At 36.1% G+C, this 20,780-nt stretch overlaps 1 protein-coding gene across 1 annotated transcript in view; it reads left to right on the forward strand.

Moving 5' to 3' along the window:
* LOC125227878 (protein sidekick) overlaps window positions 1–20,780 on the forward strand; it is an 84,190-nt gene that overhangs the window by 43,583 nt on the left and 19,827 nt on the right. The window contains exons 2-12 of the mRNA XM_048132256.1: window positions 10,543–10,638; window positions 10,822–10,998; window positions 11,306–11,522; window positions 11,668–12,371; window positions 13,419–13,538; window positions 15,520–15,675; window positions 16,043–16,169; window positions 16,373–16,668; window positions 17,348–17,533; window positions 18,327–18,739; window positions 19,127–19,349. Of these exons, the coding sequence (XP_047988213.1) occupies window positions 10,543–10,638; window positions 10,822–10,998; window positions 11,306–11,522; window positions 11,668–12,371; window positions 13,419–13,538; window positions 15,520–15,675; window positions 16,043–16,169; window positions 16,373–16,668; window positions 17,348–17,533; window positions 18,327–18,739; window positions 19,127–19,349 (2,715 nt within the window). The remainder of the gene's footprint in view (window positions 1–10,542; window positions 10,639–10,821; window positions 10,999–11,305; window positions 11,523–11,667; window positions 12,372–13,418; window positions 13,539–15,519; window positions 15,676–16,042; window positions 16,170–16,372; window positions 16,669–17,347; window positions 17,534–18,326; window positions 18,740–19,126; window positions 19,350–20,780) is intronic.

The following is a 20,780-nucleotide window of genomic DNA, read 5'->3' on the forward strand; positions in this document are numbered from 1 at the left end:
TTTAAAGATTTAAGCATACATAGGGACATAGGGACTGAGAAAGCGACTTTGTTTTATACTATGTAGTGATGTAGGGAATGAATGCGTATAGTCATACATATATAGCAATTCTTATTTGCATACAGTTTTTAAATCCCCTCCTTTGTTTGCCTACTATGACACAGCCATTAGCATTGTTGCCCCGGCACCCGGCACCAACAATCCAGCCACGGCAACAATAAAAAGCCGGCCTTGCACAAACGTCGAAAAAGTGATGAGTTACTCGAATCGAAGACATTAATTGGGATTGGGACCAATAGATAATTTGTTTGTAGGTTGCTTTGATGTTATTTCCAACGTTTAGTTACACTTTCATAACAGTCTTTTCTTGGTCAGAATTTGTCGGTCCCATTATAATATTCAAAATCAAGTAACTTTAAAAAACAAATAAGACTACTGTATGTTAATGTCTACTTTACCTACAAATCCAGGCAGGGCAAAGGATTAGTAAAAATAATGCGTAAAGCTTAAAGCTTTGAAATAATTAACGTGGGCCGGCCTCAGAGACTACTGACTCAAATTATTACTGCCGTATTGCTGTATGGAGTAGGTAAAAGGTTTTTATACGTACAGTTCACGCACGTAATCTCATCTACCTACTCTTGTGTCATATTAGAACTTTGCCTTAAGAGGGCTTTCAAGAAAAACGACAAAATATTGTAAAATCTATAGTTTTAGTAAATAATATTTAATTAAAGCAAGTAGATATTATTTAATTTAAGTTTAAATTAGAGCATCTTATTATCTTGATTCTTATCAGACTGGATTTTTGAAAACTAACTCACTAAATTAATTATGAATTTTCCCTGATGCACGTTTAGGAAAACGCGTATAGCGCTCAATTAGTCGATCTTATTTGTGAAATTTGGACAATTTTGAATACTGAAACTGATAAATGTATAATACGTATATCCTGTACTACAATCTTCTCAGACTACATTTTTAATATGAGGTTTTGAAAAAGAGTAAACGAGGCTAAGACGAATTAATTTTTTTTAGAAATTACCTAAAATTAAGTGACAATTTCTTTGAAAATCTACATCACATTTAAGTTATTTTCGTAGTAAATTAATCTGCAACGTTTACTAAAATTGTTCTTAATGTTCTTATGCCTTAGTGATTATAAATTTCTATTATATTATATATTTTTGATTTTTAAAACGAGCCTTCACCGTCACAATTATTACCACTTCTGGACATATTCTCATATTTTGTTAGACCAAGTAGAAAAAGTCCTATAATATGTTATATGTTTGTAAATTACTCGCAAAGCCCTTTAATTGAATACCATACCACACACGGTATGATTAAGCGCTCGGTTGCGATTTCACTATTTTTCACATGAAAGCCCTCTTAATATTAGGCTAATCTCTAGCTCTTAGTTTAACAAACATCCTGACAGCACAGAAACTAAGACATCTCAGATAAATAGTACTCGTTGCCAAGGACCTAGTTTAATCCCCTGGGGGGTAGTCTCAGAGAAACATGGACACAAATCGCTATCTTTATGACTAACTTTGAAACTTACTGTCTTAAAGCTTAACAAATTCCGCTCTGCCAGCTGCATCTTCTAACTCTACGTTTGTCGGTAAATTACTCATTTTAATATCAAATTAGCTGAAGTAAGATTGCATTTAAAATTTAATCTATCAAGGTTTATTTAATGAACAAACATCTGCGTACCCGCGCTTGTTGTATAAATTAAACTTCGTAAACAACTGTTTCGCTGTACAAAAACTCAAACGAAACTGCCATCAAAGAATGGAAGCTATATACTTAATTGTTTAACTTAGATTTGAATTTAACTGGATTAATATAAAGGCTACTGTATGTAATTGAATACTAAAAGCGGTACGGTAAAGCATTGGAGCACACATTATTTTACTTTATGGTTTGATTTTATTTTATTTGCAATTAACTTTTTATACTATTTCGTTATTGTTATCCTAATATCGTCGAATTCATTAGGTATTCTAGTTTCGAGCTTACCGATGGTAATTGTAGTTGTTACAATGATAACATGATAGTGCAGCGTAAAAAATCAAGGTGTATTTGTCGATGAAATTGAACCACAAAAGAGCCGGCGATACCAATGTTTATTCAAGTTTAAAAGCGCTGCTGCAACGTGGAAACGATGCAATATCTATTTTTAGATCGCTATCGGATCTTTACTTGAACTCGATAATTTGGAAGAATTTAGTAATAAATGTTGCAAAGACACATAAAATTAACCTATTCAACATACCTACATATAAATTTTTCTATGATTTCTACATGGCATTCAAACTGAAATACCTAATTAATTGATTACTGCATGATGATAGAGGCATAGTAAAAAGATAAGCTAGTCATCTTATCTTATCAGGGCCATCATGTCGTGCAAGTATGTAGAATTAGCGTGCTGTAATAGATCTGCATATCTAAAGAGTAGAGTATATAAAATGAGATTATTGCGATCTGGGAGTTAAATACGTAGTTCACAATTTGTGGCTCGCTACGTTCAAAATTGCAATATTCTCCTGTTTTGATTCCCTGTTGAAATAGCCGAGCTGCAGCGCATTAGATTTCGTGTTCCACCGTTGGATATTAAAATCAATTACGCTCGTAATGCGAATTAAAGGTATCTACATACCTAATTTACAAAAGACTTTGTTTTTCATACAATAGAATTATAGAATGGTTCTAACAAGATTAACATTAACAAGGTATTCTTTGAAAAATTTACTGTATAACTTGTAAGCCTCATCCTGTTTCTAACTAAAGTCCTTTTGTTGAAAAGGTCCATAAATGAGGTGGCAATTACTAGGAATATATGTGTAAATGAATAGGTCTTTCTAAATGTAATCAAACCATGCCAACAAGATCTATTTGAAAGAGAGTTACTGTTGTTGGAAATAATAGCCAAAATATACTATAAAAATTTAATATAACCGGCCAAGAACGTGTCGAGCCACGCTCAGTGTAGTGTTCCGTAGTTTACCGTATTTTTTTCAGAAACTCTTCAACCTATCAAGTTTAATTTTATTATGTAAATAAGTTTAAAATAACATTCCTAGAAAGTCTTTATAAATAAATAAATAAAATAAATCAATTTTAATTCAGGCAAAAAACCCATATGAATGTCAAAAACAAACATCGAAGTAAAATAAGACAATACAGTGTATAGAACGTCAAAAAACAATAATTAAGAAAATACTATTATAATTAAAAGCCGTTACTTACATTTCTACAATTATATACACCTTAATGTTTAATAACTTACTTCCGGTTCGCATCTCGATGCAAAGACAGCCAAAACCTACTAATAGGACTGTTTAAGTCCTCACTACAAGTGGCAAGGATACAGTTTTCAGATCTGCGCAGCCTATTCCAAAAGGATGCCACCCTAGACCGAATTACAGCGAAGAAATCCGGAACGCGAATAAAAGTTCTACTTTTGTGATTTTTTTCATATTTTCTAACTTAACCCTTAAATGCATGGTGATGTATATATGCATCATAATATATTTGATGGCCCGTGGCTCGATATGTAGCTATCTAAAATCACATTTATTGCTTAATTATTATTCATTATTGTTTAATAAACAATTAAATAAATTGAATAATATAATGATTTACTATTTATAATTTAATGATTAAGATGAAATGGCGGAAAAGTATGAAAAAACAGGACGATGGCGATTTTTAGTATGTGATTTAGGCTGAATTTTTCGGAGGTAGTAATTAGTTTATGTTTAAACATTTTATCATAGAGGTTTCACAAATAGTGTACCTTTTTAATAGTAGTCTTTTTTTAAATAAAACTTACAAATTACGATATATTAATATGAATAAGATTTTTAACTTCTAACACTGATTTAGTATATAAATCGATCTTAATTTTTTTTCCAGAATCAGAAAACCATTGTCTATCACATATATTAATATCTCGTTAAAAGAAAAAACCGACAGACGGACAGACGGACAGACGGACAGACGGACAGACGGACATGACGAAACTATAAGGGTTCCGTTTTTGCCATTTTGGCTACGGAACCCTAAAAAATTCATGCATTTAAGGGTTAAAAGTTAGAGCAGTGGGGACACATTTTTTTTTAAATTTTGGAGCGGTTATTTCCGAAAATATTAACAATATCAAAAAATGATTTTGCAAACCCCTATTCATTTTTAAATACCTATCCAACAATATATCCTATACCAAATTTCAGCTTTCTAGTGCAAACGGTCACTGGATCAGCCGCTGCTACCTACTTATAGTATAGTATATCATGACAGATGTAAGTCTATCATGAAAGTATAAGTCCTCGTACATCTTGACAGATGATTTAAACAGCGTCTGAATGTGAGAGACAACTCCTCTCTGTCTTCGAAGTATTCTTAACATCGCATGGAAGGACAAGGTTACCAACGAGAGAGTGCTGGAGATCGCACAGCTTCATAGCATCACCGCACTACTCAAACCGAGACGTTTGAGGTGGCTAGGGCACGTGCACCGCATGAGCAGCACTCGTTTGCCCAGGCAGACTATGCTAAGCCAAGTCGCATAACGCATTTGAGAAGCGTAACGTAGGTCGACCCATACTACGATTTAAGGACTGCATAAAGCGTGACTTGGTTGCTTTCGGCATCGACTGTAACACGTGGGAGGAACTTGCATCGAACCGCAAAAGGTAGAGAAACCCTCATGACAACACCTGGTTTCAAGGCTTAGCCGTAAAGCGTGCAAAAAGACACAACCGCGATACTGTCTCCTCGGCGATTGGATCTCAATTTAAATGTAAGAAATGCGGACGTTCATGTCGCTCCCGGTAGGATATATATACCTGTATATACTATATTATACTACTAATACTACTATACTGTACCTGTTTTAAAAAGAGTATTTTGAAGCATTATTTTGATTGTCCTTGATCATCTCTGACGGGTTAGTTCGGATAATAGTGGTTTTACTTCATAATATTAAGTCACAACATTATTTCATACTTACTGAATTACTGGAATCTTTAATCAGTTTTATTTTAAAAGGGATATATTATAGGTACATGTAAAGTCAGCTGCAGAGAAAAGTAGATCCCCCTGCATACAAATTTGTATGCAATGGGGTCTACTTTTCTCTGCAGCTGACTGTACAACAATAGTTCGAAATATGAATGAAATGTGAAATTGAATTCATCCTTGAACTACTTAACAAAGGCGTGGATTTCTCGGCTTTACAAAAGCAAATAGGTTGGCATGTCAGTTCATATAATAGGTAAGCCATATATTATGGTCAACAAAAATAGGTGCAAAAATCAGGTTGAGCATAAAAATATCTTAGTTGAATATTGAAATTGGTTCTAACGTAAACATATACTAAGCACGTGTTGTCCGTTGACTGCGGCTAACTAGGGCACCTTTGCTGCAGTCAATCAAGAACACGTAAAAAATAAACAAATTCTTCTTACATGTTAATAACAGCACTTCCTCCTTTCTCGATATTTATAAAAACATCTTGCATTTTAAGCTGGGAGTTCATGATAAACTTGAAACTTTATTAACTCAAATGCACTTAGTTGGTGTAAGTGGATAGCTATAGCTTTCTCAGCACTTCTTGGTAATATGGCCTAAAATAATAGCCACGTTTTAATCAAGACATTAATATAAAACAAAATAAGTATTAAATACTAACTACTTATTGTAAGAGCCTATACTTGTGTTCTGTACCTACTTATGAAATTTCATCGAATCTAATTTAAAAAAAGACACTTTTATTGTAATATGTTAAACTGCTCGTTATAATTCCTAGAATTTATCATATCAGAACACTCGTGACCTCAAAAGGATTAATAATGCGAAAATACTATATACACGCTGTTCCTATAAGTAAATAACAATCTTAGTAATGCCTACAAACTTTTTTTCTAAATCAAAGTACTTACATACTATACTAAAAATATAGTACTTAGAAAATTTTGATTTCCATAAGTTGTTAAGAAATAGCTTCGAATTGTATCGCCCCAGCCCCATTAGGCTCGCCAGCAGAGTTTGTCCAACGGTAATTATCTACGACGTAGCGGCAAGTCAATGTTGATGAGTTTGCATTGCACTGAAAGCACATTTTCTGTAAAACAAAACACAACACAATTTGAAAAATTACTGTAAATTGCATCTTCAATTCAGATGTAGGTAGTCCAGCCATTAAAATATTTTGAAATTGAATTAATTAGTTCATCCTTGATGTAGTGCTTAACACAAAATTTTAAATCATTTTAATGCTTATTAAGGCTCTCATTCGTTTGTGCCCGGGTTAAAAAGTGAATGCTCATTATAACAGTAATGTAAGCTTCGCCATACTCACCTTTTGAACTGGATAATCCTTTATCTGTTTTTCGGATGTAAATGCTATAAAGGCTTGTAGGCTCTTCGTGTTCAGCCGCATTATTGTATTTTATTTAACGCTTTATTGCATACAAAGGAAGGCAACACAACCATTCTTTAGGCAAAACAAATTGATATTTGCTGTTTCGAAATGTTTCGAAACAGTCGAACGAAATGTTTTGGGCAAACTTTCAATGCGCAAGGATTCTAATACTTCTAATGCTACTAATGACTTGGTTAACACTCCACGGTTACGGTTGCAGACAAAAGGATTAGATAGATTTACAACGTGCCGAATCTTAGCAATCCCTATGGAGTGGACCTTTTTCGATAGACAAGGGTCAATCTTTTAAGTCGTTCAAGCTCCCTATATATTACAATCAACAGTGTCTGATAGAGGCGAGGCGATGCGATGCAATGAATACGCCGGTGTCACAGTTCATTGAAAGAAAAATACACTACGATAAGAACTTGTGACTTCCTTCATCGTATTTCTCAGTTTGTCTTCGATTGTTTCCCGGTTGCTTCGTTTTGTTAACCTTGTTAGTTTTCACTTTGATACTAGGATGAGAGATAGAAATCGAATCATTGTTGAACCTTAATCACAACATTCTCGTAACCATACCTAACTGTTGAATGTCTATTGTAGAGGAAATTCTCATGCTTAGTAATTTGTTACATTGTTTCACTCATCGTTTCTCGATCACAGTGTGAACAAAAATAACTAATAAGTGTCGTTAAGTTTAATTTTGATTTGTTTTCTACTAACTATGCAGTATCACAGAGTACAAGTAAACACTTTAAGTTAACAGAACTTGTAACAAGTCTACTAACCCGAAATAGCTACCGCTATTAGCAGCCTATTTGAAAATAGAAAACCGTTGTTCCCAAAATGACTCCGGCTGGCCACGATAAATGGTTTTGTGTCGTAACAAGTTCGGTGGGACCGACGGCCCGTGCTCCGATTGAAAGATAAAATCGGTCAGCGCATTAAACACGCCTCCTTGATATTCGACTGCGGGTCCGAATAGCATGACGTGTCCTAAGTGATCGTCTTTTTCACTTTTCGTCGTTACTGAGTCATCTCAAATGTATTTAGGACGTTTGCAACAACATCCCGTTTCATTGGTAATTAACATTAATAAAGAAGTATGCGTTTACGCTTGTAGAGATCACATATACTTATTTTGATATAATATGTTTCATTCTGTAAGTACAATGAAGAAAAAGGCGTATACTTATATCGCAATTTAAGAACAATAGCATGGAATTATTTTGTACCTAACGAATTCTCTGAGTTTCTGTGCGTGACTTGTTTTCATTGAGGGACATTTAAGAATCTAGTCACACGGCATGGCAGTGTGTCCGGCCATGTTAAAGTTTTATTTTCTAAGTTTTCTATCGCGATTATTAGGAAGCGCTGCTCACGCGGTAATAGAGCAATTCCCGAATAGTTTGTACATTTGGATCACGTCTCCGATTTTGATAAAAATTGGTAGGCTGATAGAGTCCATGATGCTGAGCAAGATCCACTAGGTTTCCCAAAATGTCCTAGGTTGTTTGTATGAAACCTTCCTTTTTTGTTACCAGATTTCTATACACTTTCGGTAACAAAAAAGGAAAGTTTCATACAAACAACCTAGGACATTTTGGGAAACTCTATCAGCCTACCAATTTTTATCAAAATCGGAGACGTGATCCAAATGTACAAACTATTCGGGAATTGCTGAATAACGGTTCGCTCAGCTCATCGTTATTAATCTTACTAATATTTTAAGGAATCTATAACTTCTCACCGATTTTTCTTTTTTACGTTTAAACTGCATAAATTACCTTATCATTCTAAAATAAACTTTTATCATCTTATTCGAAAGCCAAGCACCTAAGCGTTAATTTAAATGAAAGTATATAATAGTACTGATATAATATCTGCGTTAATATTAAATGAAAGCTACGCTATATAATAGATCGACCCCCACAAAACAAATTTCAGAAATAATATCGTGTATATATAAAATAAATAAATAAATAAATAAATAAATAAATAAATATACAAAATTGCTCGTTTATAGTATAAGATATATAAATACAAATATATGCCGACTGGCGACTTCCTCGCACAACGTATCAGCATTGCGATACAGCGAGGAAATGTCGCCAGTATCCTTGGTACAATGCCTCAAGGGCCTATTTTAGACATTAGCTATAGCTTTTAAGTTTAGTCTTAGTTTCTTACATAATTATGTAAATATGTTCATGTACAATGACCCTTAATCACAAATAGAACATTTTGTGATTAAAGCCTCCGCCACACATAAAGCGTTTTGATAGCGGAGCGTCAGCGAAGCGCAATGATAGCGGTGCGCCGGCGGAACGCTGGCGTTCCGCTCGCAATCCGCGCTCGTTAGTTCCCGCCGGCGTCCGCTGGGCGCAACGCAACGCCAGCGTTCGTCCGGCGCACCGCTATCGTTGCGCTCCGCTACCGCTCCGCCTACGCTATCAAAACGCGCATGTGTGGCCGAGCTTTAAGGGTCATTATTTTACCCGCGACCCGCTGTTTGAGTAATTAGGGATTTTATTGTATATGGATAGTAGTTGATCGGATCACCTTTAAGCGAGGTTGTTAGTTACATTGATCTGAACTAGTTATTTGACTACCAAGGTCACACCAGCATTCACAAGTAGGTATCTATCGACAGTCATTACATTACATCTTACGTTTACGGCTCGCTTACCTTAGAGAGCCCTTTCATTTATTATTCAACTGTATCTAATCGGTTTTATACCTCTCCTATTAAATCGATAATTCTTACAGCGCTTCCTGTCCTTCATTCATTTTAATTACATTCACTTTAAACTTTATTAATAGACTAGCATTTACTTGCGATTTATACAGTTTCCAACGCCATTTCACTTCCTTAGAAGATAATTTCATAATTCTAAAATAGCAATCCAGTTTGGAAAATCTGTATCCGTGTGCAAAATTTCATTACCATGAATGTTCGTTATTTTTTTTGCTAAGAAATGTATCCATGTAATGTATAAATAATGTGTGTAATGTATAAATAAAGTAGCGCATAACTGAAATAACTGAATTAAACAATAAATTAAATAATTAAAGTGAATAAACTTTATAAATGTGTCCTTTAAATTAAAAGCTAATCTTTATTTAAAATACATCTGGCAGCATTCACTTGCTGAATGTCAATTCATTACTTTTTCAAGTTTTTCATCACAACAACTGGTAAAACCAATTTAGACGAATGATATACATACCTAATATCATTAGAATACTGAAAATGATATAAAACTTACATTAATAATATTACTAAACAATTAAATTAGCGATAAACTAAACATGAGACATTGAAACTACCTAAAAAACCGGCCAAGTGCGAGTTGTACTCGCGTTGCAAGGGTTCCGTACACTACAAGAAGGGCTTAAGCGCCTCCTTTTTAGTAGGAACTATTAAGTTAGTTTTGCGAATAATCGATATTTTGAACGAAACGAAACAGAAATGAGGTTATATGTAATATTCAAACGCGCTCACACAATTTCAAGAGATTTGGTAACTCTTTGCAGCGGCAGTGAGTGAAATTCGTAATTTGAGTTTTTTTCTTTTAAGTCCGACTTACGCTTTACTGTACATTTCTAATAGGTTTTCCTGTAATCTATATATTGAAAACTATCTCGTGTATTTTTTTGAAAATTTTACGCTTAGTAGTTTCGGAGATAGGAGGGCGGGGTAATTTTTTGCCTATTTTCTTAAATTACTTTACTAAAAATTATTAAAAAAAATATTTTTGAAATACTTATAAAAAGCTCTTTCATTTGATATGTATGTAACACAATATAGTTCTAGAAACTTTGATTTTTAATTTTCACTTTTACCCCCCAAAAGTGGCCCCTATAATTGAATTTTCTTAATTTAAATTACATGTCCGTCTTTGGGTCACAGGTTTACATATGTGTGCCGAATTTCAAATTAATCGGTTCGGTAGTTTCGGAGAAAATTGGCTGTGACAACGGACAGCCAGACACACGAGTGATCCTATAAGGGTTCCGTTTTTCCTTTTTGAAGTACGGAACCCTAAAAAGATCAAATAATGCACTGAAACATAATGTTTTGTTTTTTTTTGTTTCAGTACAAATGCAGCCACCAAGGTTTAGCATGCAGCCATCATCCTCAAATAGCATAGTCAGAGAAGGCACCACTAAAATATTGCAGTGTTCAGCACACGGTAAGAGATATTAATATATTCTGCAGCCCGCTACCGGGCGCTTTACATAATTTGCTTTAATCCGTCCTTGAAGATTCCCGTTCTACTATTCCTTATCTTTTCCAGAGGTGGAGCAAGAGGATGATTTATATGTCTGACTAGGATAACTCATAACTCGACCTTTATTACGATTGCCTGTTACAGGGATTCCTCAACCAGTATATAGATGGCTGAAGAACGGCATACCATTAGGAGAATACTCGTCAGAGCTATTTTACAAGATCCTCAATACCCAAAGAGATGATGCAGGAGCATATCAGTGTATCGCCAAAAACGACGTCGGTGCCATATTCAGCGAAAAAAACAATATCGTCGTTGCATGTAAGCTTAACTATAATTCTTATACTTTAGCTAAACCCATTTATTTAAGGACACTTCGTGAGTTCGGGGAGTAATAAAATAATTTATTAAAGGGTAATATAGGTGCTCCATTATACAAAGTAGTTGACTTGTGCTAAAGTAATGGGGAAACTTTCCCTGTTGCTTTAAGTTAAAATACCACGCTTTAAAAATAATATTCCTCTTCTAACGGAAGAGTACTAAAATGAAAACGGGTGCTTCTTGAGCTATCGCACTTATCCTATTCCAATAAAAATCGCGGTCCTATTCTAATCATTGTATCTTGCAGATATGGGCGTATTCGGGAACATAGAACAAGATGTAGTTGTTGTTGAATCCGGTAGAGCTGCAATTCTTGATTTTCCGTATATTGAATCTGAACCACCTCCTTCAGTGGTATGGCAAGATCAAAATGGAGCACTTCGTTACGATCAAAAATATGCATTTACACCACAACATCAACTCGTCATTCTGTCAGCTTCTAGTGAAGACGAAAGGCCATACAGGTATAGTCTTTTAAATAACTTCGAAGTAACTATTTATTAACGTTTTTCACACGCAACCGCAGTTGCTAAGCAAAGTCGGTAGGTCGGTACACATCTATTGTCATTGGCAACCCGATAACAAAATTATACTTACATAATATTTCAGAGTTCGAGCGATAAACACGCAACTAGGAAAAGTGGAAAACAGCCCTTATATAAAATTGACCGTATATGGTGACGACGACAAAGAAATACCGCCAGAAATCATCATTAAACCACAAGATACCAAAATCACAAAAGGCCAAGATATTGTAAACTTATATTGCATAGCTAATGCCAGGCCTCTGCACGAATTAGAAACGCTTTGGTTTAAAGATGGCATTTTAATAGATCTGGCTGGCGTCACTTACGATTTACAAGACCAATGGAACAGAACCTTGAGCTTAATTTCAGCTAATTTAAGTCATACAGGGCAATATACATGCCAAGCGAGATTAAAAACGGGAGGTTTTGCAACCGTCACGGCTTCCGCCGCCGTCACCGTAATTGAGAAGCCGGTGTTTACAACCACTTTAAAATCAGAAACTTTTGGTGAATTTGGTAGCACAATAGTATTAGAATGCAACGTGCAAGGAATTCCGTTACCGAGCATTACCTGGTACAAAGATTCGAGAAAAATTTGGAGCGTCGGCGCAGAAACCGAAGAAACTGACAACTCTGATGTGGACGATGGGGGAAGACGCTACCGTGTCGAGGTTGACCGATCCCTCGTCATCAGCGACCTCAAAATGGACGATATGGGTATCTTCCAGTGTATCGCCAGCAATGAAGCTGGCGAGTCATCCATTTATACATGGTTAAAAATCAAAAGTAAGTTACATTACATAACATTTTTTACACTGTACCATATGTAGAATAAACAACACTAACCTTTGACTGTCGTACAGCTGAACCGCATATTCGCGTACCGCGCAGTCAGATGAAGTTAATAAGAGTGAGGACTGCGGATAAAAAGGCAAAAACGTTCAAATTCGATACTGGCAGTAAGATATTGGTTGTAGTCATACCGCACATTCTTCAATGCAACAATGATTTTTTTTACAGCACATGTGTGAACGCAATTTTTTACAATTTTGTCCTCGGTTACGGTACAAGTGTTTATTTTACACTTGTTTCATTTTATGTTTAAAAAAAAGATACTTTTCAGCTTTCGTAGGTAGTCAATTCATCTGTTTTTGCATGCAACACTAACCTTTTCTATTAAGAACTGTATAGGCAATGATTATTGATTGTTATTGATGTTTATAAAATTATACGGATATACAAAACCTATTTTTCCATAATGTATATCCTTACTTAACTCGTGTATTATTTCATAAAATTAATTACAAATTACAATAATAATAGTAGGTAGTCGCACACGAACATGCTACTTAGTTAAAGACAAAACGTATTGTTCGCTATTCCACTATATTACTTGAAGCTATTTTACATACTACTGCCACATTTCTCAATTTCATCGGTGTTTTAGAAGTTTTTATTCAATTGACTATGCGCATGTTAGATCATAACGTTTTTTAGTGATCCTTACTTACTAACTTTCGTGAAGTATTTCGTGAGCGGGTTGCTTTAATCAATTACTAGCTACATATATTGTATGGAATTTTAAATGTGGAGTAAATTACTAAAAATAAAAAAAAATTGTATTAATAGTATTGTAGAATAACGACGACACAAATAGAATGGCCAACCTAAGATAAAAGGAATCATATTTGAATAAAACTTTATATTTAATAAGCTGCAAATAAACATCAAATTTACCAAACTTTAGTAGAGCATAAACCAACCCGCTCATCAAGTTTTATTAAATACGTACATGGCTAGCGTGTGTTTAACCCTAGTGCGTGTGGCTTGTAGCGTCCCCGCCAGTAATGCAGAGCCCGCCAGCCAACCTTACCGTACTGGACGGCAAAGACGCCACCATCGCGTGCCGGGCCATAGGCGCGCCTACTCCCAACGTTACTTGGTACTTCAATGGTAAGTATGGCTTTATAAAACTGTTATTGCCGCGAGATGGTGTACACTGGCATATTTACGTTCATCGTGAAATAAACTTCGAGGTGTGTTATATACTTTGGATTGGAGCATTTTGTCATAGAAACTAGAGAATAGATATAATTATGTACTTACCTTAACCATTTTCAGACTACTGACTGCTAGTTAAAAGTTAAATGATTAAGAAATATTTATGTAATGCTGATTGTCTATTGTTTGCCCGACAGTCATTTAACATAATATTCATATGCCCGAATCTAACTTGCCTGAATTTCATTTGCCCGAATGATTTGTTTACCATAAAAATTGTATGACATACTGGTTGTTTATCCGAACATTACCTTCCATAATCATACAATGCCATACTATTTGTTAGCCATATTATTAAGTGCAATAATATGGTTTAATATAATATTCAAACGCCATAAGGAATTATTGCCATATTAATTGTTGCCCATATTATTACCTAACCTACTTTCTGATAGCAGTTTTATTTTCCAGGGGGTTACAGTTCTAACCTAACCTAACCTACTTTTCAAGCAGTTTCATTTTCCAGGGGGTCATAGTTCTAACCTAACCTAACCTACTTTCTTATAGCAGTTTCATTTTCCAGGGGGTCACAGTTCTAACCTAACCTAACCTACTTTTCAAGCAGATTCATTTTCCAGGGGTCACAGTTCTAACCTAACCTAACCTACTTTCTGATAGCAGTTTCATTTTCCAGGGGTCACAGTTCTAACCTAACCTAACCTACTTTCTGATAGCAGTTTTATTTTCCAGGGGGTCATAGTTCTAACCTAACCTAACCTACTTTCTGATAGCAGTTTCATTCTCTAGTGCTTCTAGGTAGTGTCGTCTCTGTGATAATTACGCATTTATGATTCATATTGATGATTCTGCCAAATCACATTATGGAAATTGACTTTTCTGGTCGCTAATTTGGATGACAAATGATGGTATGGAATGTGGTAATTACTGATTTCGATGATTCTGACAAATGACATTATGGAAACTGACTTTATGGGAAACAAAGTTTCTGGCACTTGATTAATATAGTAAACAATGATTATGGCATAAGATGTTATGAGAAACAATATTATGATTGTTGAATATGGTGGCAAATAAAATTATGGGAAATGAAATTCTGGCAAATGGGGGTATCCCATGTAATGCTATATTACCTCTACCACCCACCACTTACTAGCGATCACCCTGACTTGAAGCAGATATTATGTATTTAGTAACTCTAAAATATATTATTAAATGCAAACAGGCTCATCGATTTGTAACAAATTAATAATTTCTTAGTATATACATAGTAATTTAGTAAGTATATACATATACGAATATGGGACGTTACCGATAAAGTTCTTCTGCTGTTACTTATGTTACTATCGTATGGTATCAAACTATGTATTGTTATTGCTGCGAGCTTCGAGCTTATACGTAATCATATCATGACATGTCTATGTCTATGATTTGAATACAGTTCATTAAGTGATATGATAACCTTCGTTTGACATATAGAGGTTTCACTTGGTATTTTATATTGTTGAGTGCTTCGATTTACCACATAACATAACACGCCATGTAAAAAAAATATTTAATTTCGAACTTTAATAGCTTTCAATAGAATTGAATATCATTCGCCATATATTGGCTTGGTATGAAACAATTTTGCTTAAACAGAATGAAAACATCTATATTACCTATTCAAACCCTTACTTTTTATTAAAAAAAAACCAAATATATTATTTAAAAAAAAAGCAACAGTGAACATAAAGCTAACGAATGTTACTAATCATAAAACTCCATAAAATAAATAGAGTTTTTAAGCTCCTGTTTATTTATGAGTTACGGAGAACCTTTGTCGCTATAATCATAATCAATTAGAGATTCTTAAACACCGCAAAATGTAAACTACACCGTCGTAGCACACAATGTCATGAATTTATAATTCCAGACTCCCTGATTATAAATCTGTCCGCGAGATTGCAAGCGTTAGAGCACGGAGACCTGCTCATCACCAGCACCACCACAGCCGACACCGGCAAGTACACCTGCGTGCGCGCCAACGACGCGGGCAGCGTCTCCGGGGAAGCCTACTTGACTGTACTAGGTAATGCATCATTTTAATTGCACCGAGTCTTTGACAAATGGAATTCACAGAGATAGTTATTTTTGTTATAAATAATAGTTGAATCATAACAAATCGGGTCATTAATATGTTCTAGCTACTTATTATCTGATTGATTTTTTATCATGTCTTATTCTTATTAAAGTTAGGTATTTTATGTATTAGTAATAAAAGTGCCAATAGTGAAATCCACTTGAATAATGAGTCCATTTGTTATAAATATTCTATTCACTCTACTCTAGTCATTTAAAATTTATCTCTTAATCTAGTTTTCATCTAATCAGGATGCACTATTATAATCCTTATTTGAATTTCCGTTGTTTATTACGAAGCGTATGTTTTGTTTCAGTGAGAACGCAGATCATTGCACCCCCTGTGGACACGCGCGTTTTGCTCGGTCACACGGCTACTTTACAGTGCAAGGTTTCAAATGACCCCAACGTGAAATACAATATCGACTGGTTCCATAATAATCAGTAAGTGTTAAAACTCATTAGACTGAACCGCGAATGATCTAATCTAACTTAATGTTAATGAAAATAATCTCAGATCTTTTTATACCCATGAAATATTTACCCAGGTTACTCTATGCGTGTTGTTGGCTATTAACGATAATGTATATTCATATTTAGCTTTATCGTTCCCGTTATCTATTTACCAACAAAGTTTTTTTGTCCAGGCCTATGACAGCCGGTTCCCGGGTGTGGGTCGCGGCAGATGGCTCTCTGCAAGTGCAAGCCGTGCGCGCCAGTGACGCGGGCGAGTACTCGTGCGTCGTGACGTCACCCGGCGGGAACCACACGCGGAAAGCCGTGCTGTCCGTTATTGAACTACCCTTCGCCCCTACTAATGTCAGGGCCGTCAGACTAGATGCAACGGCGCAAAGAGCTATTAATGTTTCGTGGACACCGGGCTTTGATGGGAATTCGCCGATACAGAAGTTCATTGTGCAGAGGCGTGTTGTGCCGGAATTTGGTAAGTCACACGCACAGAGAACCTCCTATAGAGTAGCAATCTTGTATATTTTGTTCGCGATACGAGTCACCAGTGTTTGGGCTGCGAGGAGCGGGCGGGGAATGTGTTAAGCGCGCTGTGATTGGCCGTTTCAAGGACGGCGGGCAGTCGCGCCAGATGAAAAGGGACAGAAGTATGACTGTCCCTCTACTGACGCGTAAGTGGCCAATGTAAGTTGACCTATGCCGGCTCTGAATAAATTATAAATATGACTTATTTGTGGAATGTAATGCCGTCTGTTTTTTTTAAATTTGAGCTTCTTGTTACCTTTCCACACCATTTCACACTACAGGTGGACATCTTTAAGGCATCAAAATACCCTTTTCCAATTTTTTAGTGCGAAAAACACGCGCTGCTTTCGGGTCTGTTACTTGGTCGATACTGATCGGGCACGGCGAGCGCCCGCGCTTATATCAGTGCAAATACTAGGAAGGCTGGCGACCGCGAGTCGTCTTGTAATGGATGTCTATAGGGGTTGGTCTGTGGTCACACGGGACGTGACGTCATTAGGCTGGAACGGGAGGTAGAAAGCAATCTCTTTCCTGACCTTTATGGCATCACCTCGCCTTTCGCCCGACGAAACTAAAATAACGGTCGGTTGTTTGTTTCAAACACGCTTTATGTATGTCATTGATTTCAGGTCCTACACCAGATCCTCTGTTAAACTGGGTAACAGAACCGACAAACGTGTCTGCGAATCAACGATGGGTTCTCCTTACTAGCTTGAAAGCAGCTACTTCTTACCAATTCAGAGTTTCAGCCGTCAATACTGTGGGGGAAGGCCCCGCCTCCGACCCCACTGATGTTTTAACATTACCACAAGAAGGTACGAGTAACATTCTATTTCAAAATTACTATGAAATCATTAAAACTTGATGTTGCCAAAATTTGAACTATACAGTTTTCACCATTATAAAAATCCGCTAACACCTACTAATAAGCTAACAAGCAACATTTTCAAACAAGTTCATATTACGAAGCCCTGAAAAAAAACCGGCACACTGTTAATTTGGTCATTGGCATTAAAAGTGGCACTTCATATAGTACAAGAATTTCCTCAAATTACTGGTAAAGCTAATTTGGGGAAGTGACTACAATAAACTGTTCTCTTTGTGATCAAGCTGCCAGCGACCTTATATGCTGTCAAGGTATGCAGAAAGACTGAACACGATATGTTTATAGCCTTTATAGGTTTAATATTGTGTATGTGATCTATGTATTCAGTTGGGTTTGAAAGAAACAAAAATTATTTCCGTGAATGCGTCCATTTTATGAGCTACTTTTTTAGTTAATTAATTATAAATGTTGATTCTAGCATTAGCATGATGAATGAAAAATTCGCATTATTATGGCATTAGGTACTTAGTTTCCCTTTTGCAAGCACGTTTAAAACAATCATTTCTCTTCGGTCTAACACTTACACTAACACTAATTTGCATGTTTATCTGATATGCAGTACATTGTTTGAATGAACTTTTTCCCATGAATTGTGCATTGTGGATCTGATAACTGGCTTCAACGTCCATCTCTCTTAATTATATTTAGCCTAAATCCAAGCATGCAACTTTTGTATTTCGTAGCAGGTACATATACCTATTAAACAACTGTGCGTATTACAGCTCCCTCCGGTCCTCCTATTGGTTTCATGGGCTCCGCTCGTTCATCTTCTGAAATCATTACTCAGTGGCAACCGCCTCTAGAAGAACATCGCAATGGCCATATCCTTGGCTATGTCATCCGCTACAGATTGCGCGGCTACGACAACAGCCCCTGGACTAACCAAAACATCACCAACGAAGCCCAAAGGAACTATCTCATCCAAGACTTGATCACCTGGAAAGATTACAACGTTCAAATAGCGGCTTACAATGATAAAGGTGTAGGCGTGTTCACTGATAGTTACACTATCAAAACAAAGGAAGGTGTGCCAGAAGCTGCTCCTGACAGTGTTCGGTGTGAAGCTTACAACTCTACCTCCATCGCTGTTTGGTGGACGCCGCCGAATCCTCAAAAGATTAATGGAATCAACCAGGTATATTTGGACCTCACTCAACATTCGGGTCGCGGACTGGACGAACGCTATTCGCAGCTTGTCATGTTCTTCCTATCCACGGCCTTACACACTTTAAATATTCTGTCAGTACCTTGGTCAGTACTAACGAACGAATTTCGTTTTAAAATTCGATTTTTAAAAATGCGCTTTTTATTCGGTCCATGTCGTTAGACACCGTCGTTTCTTTTTTTTTTATTAGAAGTACTTTTGTAATTGTTATTGTCTAATTGATGTGTTAACACGTCTCCGTCTCTCACAGTATGGCCACAGCCGTAGCGAACTCATTTGTTTCCTTTGGTCTATGACACATGATGACAGTATGTGTCCGTGAATGTGTTAACGAAGTTTATATGTACCTTTAAACAGGGCTACAAAATCCAAGCTTGGCGATGGGATGAACTAGAAGCAGATAATACTGAACAGAAACTCGTCAGTGTTCCACCAAATCTTTTGGATCCGCTGACCGAACAAACCGCTATCATTAGCGGACTTGAAAAATTCACCGACTACAATATATCAGTATTATGTTTCACTGAACCAGGGGATGGACCCCGCAGCGAGTTTGTTCTGGTCAGAACCAATGAGGACAGTGAGTACTTTTGTAATTTACATTACAAATGTAGGTGGTTCATTTTTCTTCTTAGCGACAATGACCTGACCCTCACCCCAATGTTCTTACTTGATCACAATGTTTTTGCTGTTAGGTATAACTAACGTTTATGCCCATCTATCCTCATTAATCTCTACTCTGTATTTATATACGTATAGTACGTTGCTTCTGGAAAGTTATGTATGAAAATATTGGCATAATTAATGGAAGATTTTTTTTGATTGGGATATGTACATTATAGGCCGAAGTTATTTTTCATCAACCCTCCCCATCTCTCCCCCCTCTGCGTCACCCCTCTTCCCCCCTTAAATAGCCGAAAATGCGGTTTTTCGCGATTTCTGACAAAACCGTTGAAGATACAGAAAAAGCGTGTATGAACAAAGTAATCCTTAATAAATTTACTACAAATCATTCATTGACACTTTGGTTCTAGCACTTATAGTTTTCGCGTGATCCATCACGAAAGTTGGTCCTTTGCTGCAATTTTCTTTAGTGAATGTTAAGTTTTCTCCCAAATTGCTTACGAAATCTGTTTGATGTTACTAAAATATTATAAACTGAAAATGAATTTTAAGGGGAAATATCACTACCATGGGTGGAACTTGAACTCACGGCTTCTGGATTGAAACTCCAGGGCTCTACCAACAGCTACCAAAAGCTCATCCCCAATCATCGATATACTATATGGATCAATGGTACTCCTAGCGACTACTACCGTGAAAATATTACGTCTTAAATAGTTACTGGAATTCCAAGACATATTGGAAATTCCACCCATGGTAGTGAATTTTCCCCCTTAATTTTATTTTAGTCATGGGTTACAATATTTTAGTCATATCAAACAAATTTCGACGATTTCGTAAGCATTTTGGGCGAAAATTTAACATTCATTAAAGAAAATTGCAGCAAAGGACCAACTTTCGTGACGGATCACGCGAAAACTATAAGTGCTAGAACCAAAGTGTTAATGAATAATTTGTAGTAAATTTATTAAGGATTACTTCGTTCCTACATGCTTTTTCTGTATCTTCAACAGTTTTGTCAAAATCGAGAAAAACCGCATTTTCGGCACTTTAAGGGAGGGTAGAGGGGTGACGCAGAGGGGGAGGAGTGGGGAGGGTTGATGAAAAATAACTTCAGTCTATAACGTACATATTTCAATTAAAAAAAAAAACCTTCCATTAATTATGCCGTAATTTTAGCTAATTTCCCCCTACTACGTAGTCCGTTTGTAAATTTTAATGTCACCAAATATTTTCAAGGGAACATAATCGTACCGAAAGTAGAGACATACTAACTTACCCAGGTCACAAAAAACATGTATAGATGCATCTGTACTGCTGTTTACTTTCAAAAGAAATAATTACTGTAATCTTAAGCGCCATTCTAATAATTTTTATGCGTTTTTAG

This window comes from Leguminivora glycinivorella, chromosome 7 (genome assembly GCF_023078275.1).
Source record: "Leguminivora glycinivorella isolate SPB_JAAS2020 chromosome 7, LegGlyc_1.1, whole genome shotgun sequence".
Lineage (NCBI taxonomy): Eukaryota > Metazoa > Arthropoda > Insecta > Lepidoptera > Tortricidae > Leguminivora > Leguminivora glycinivorella.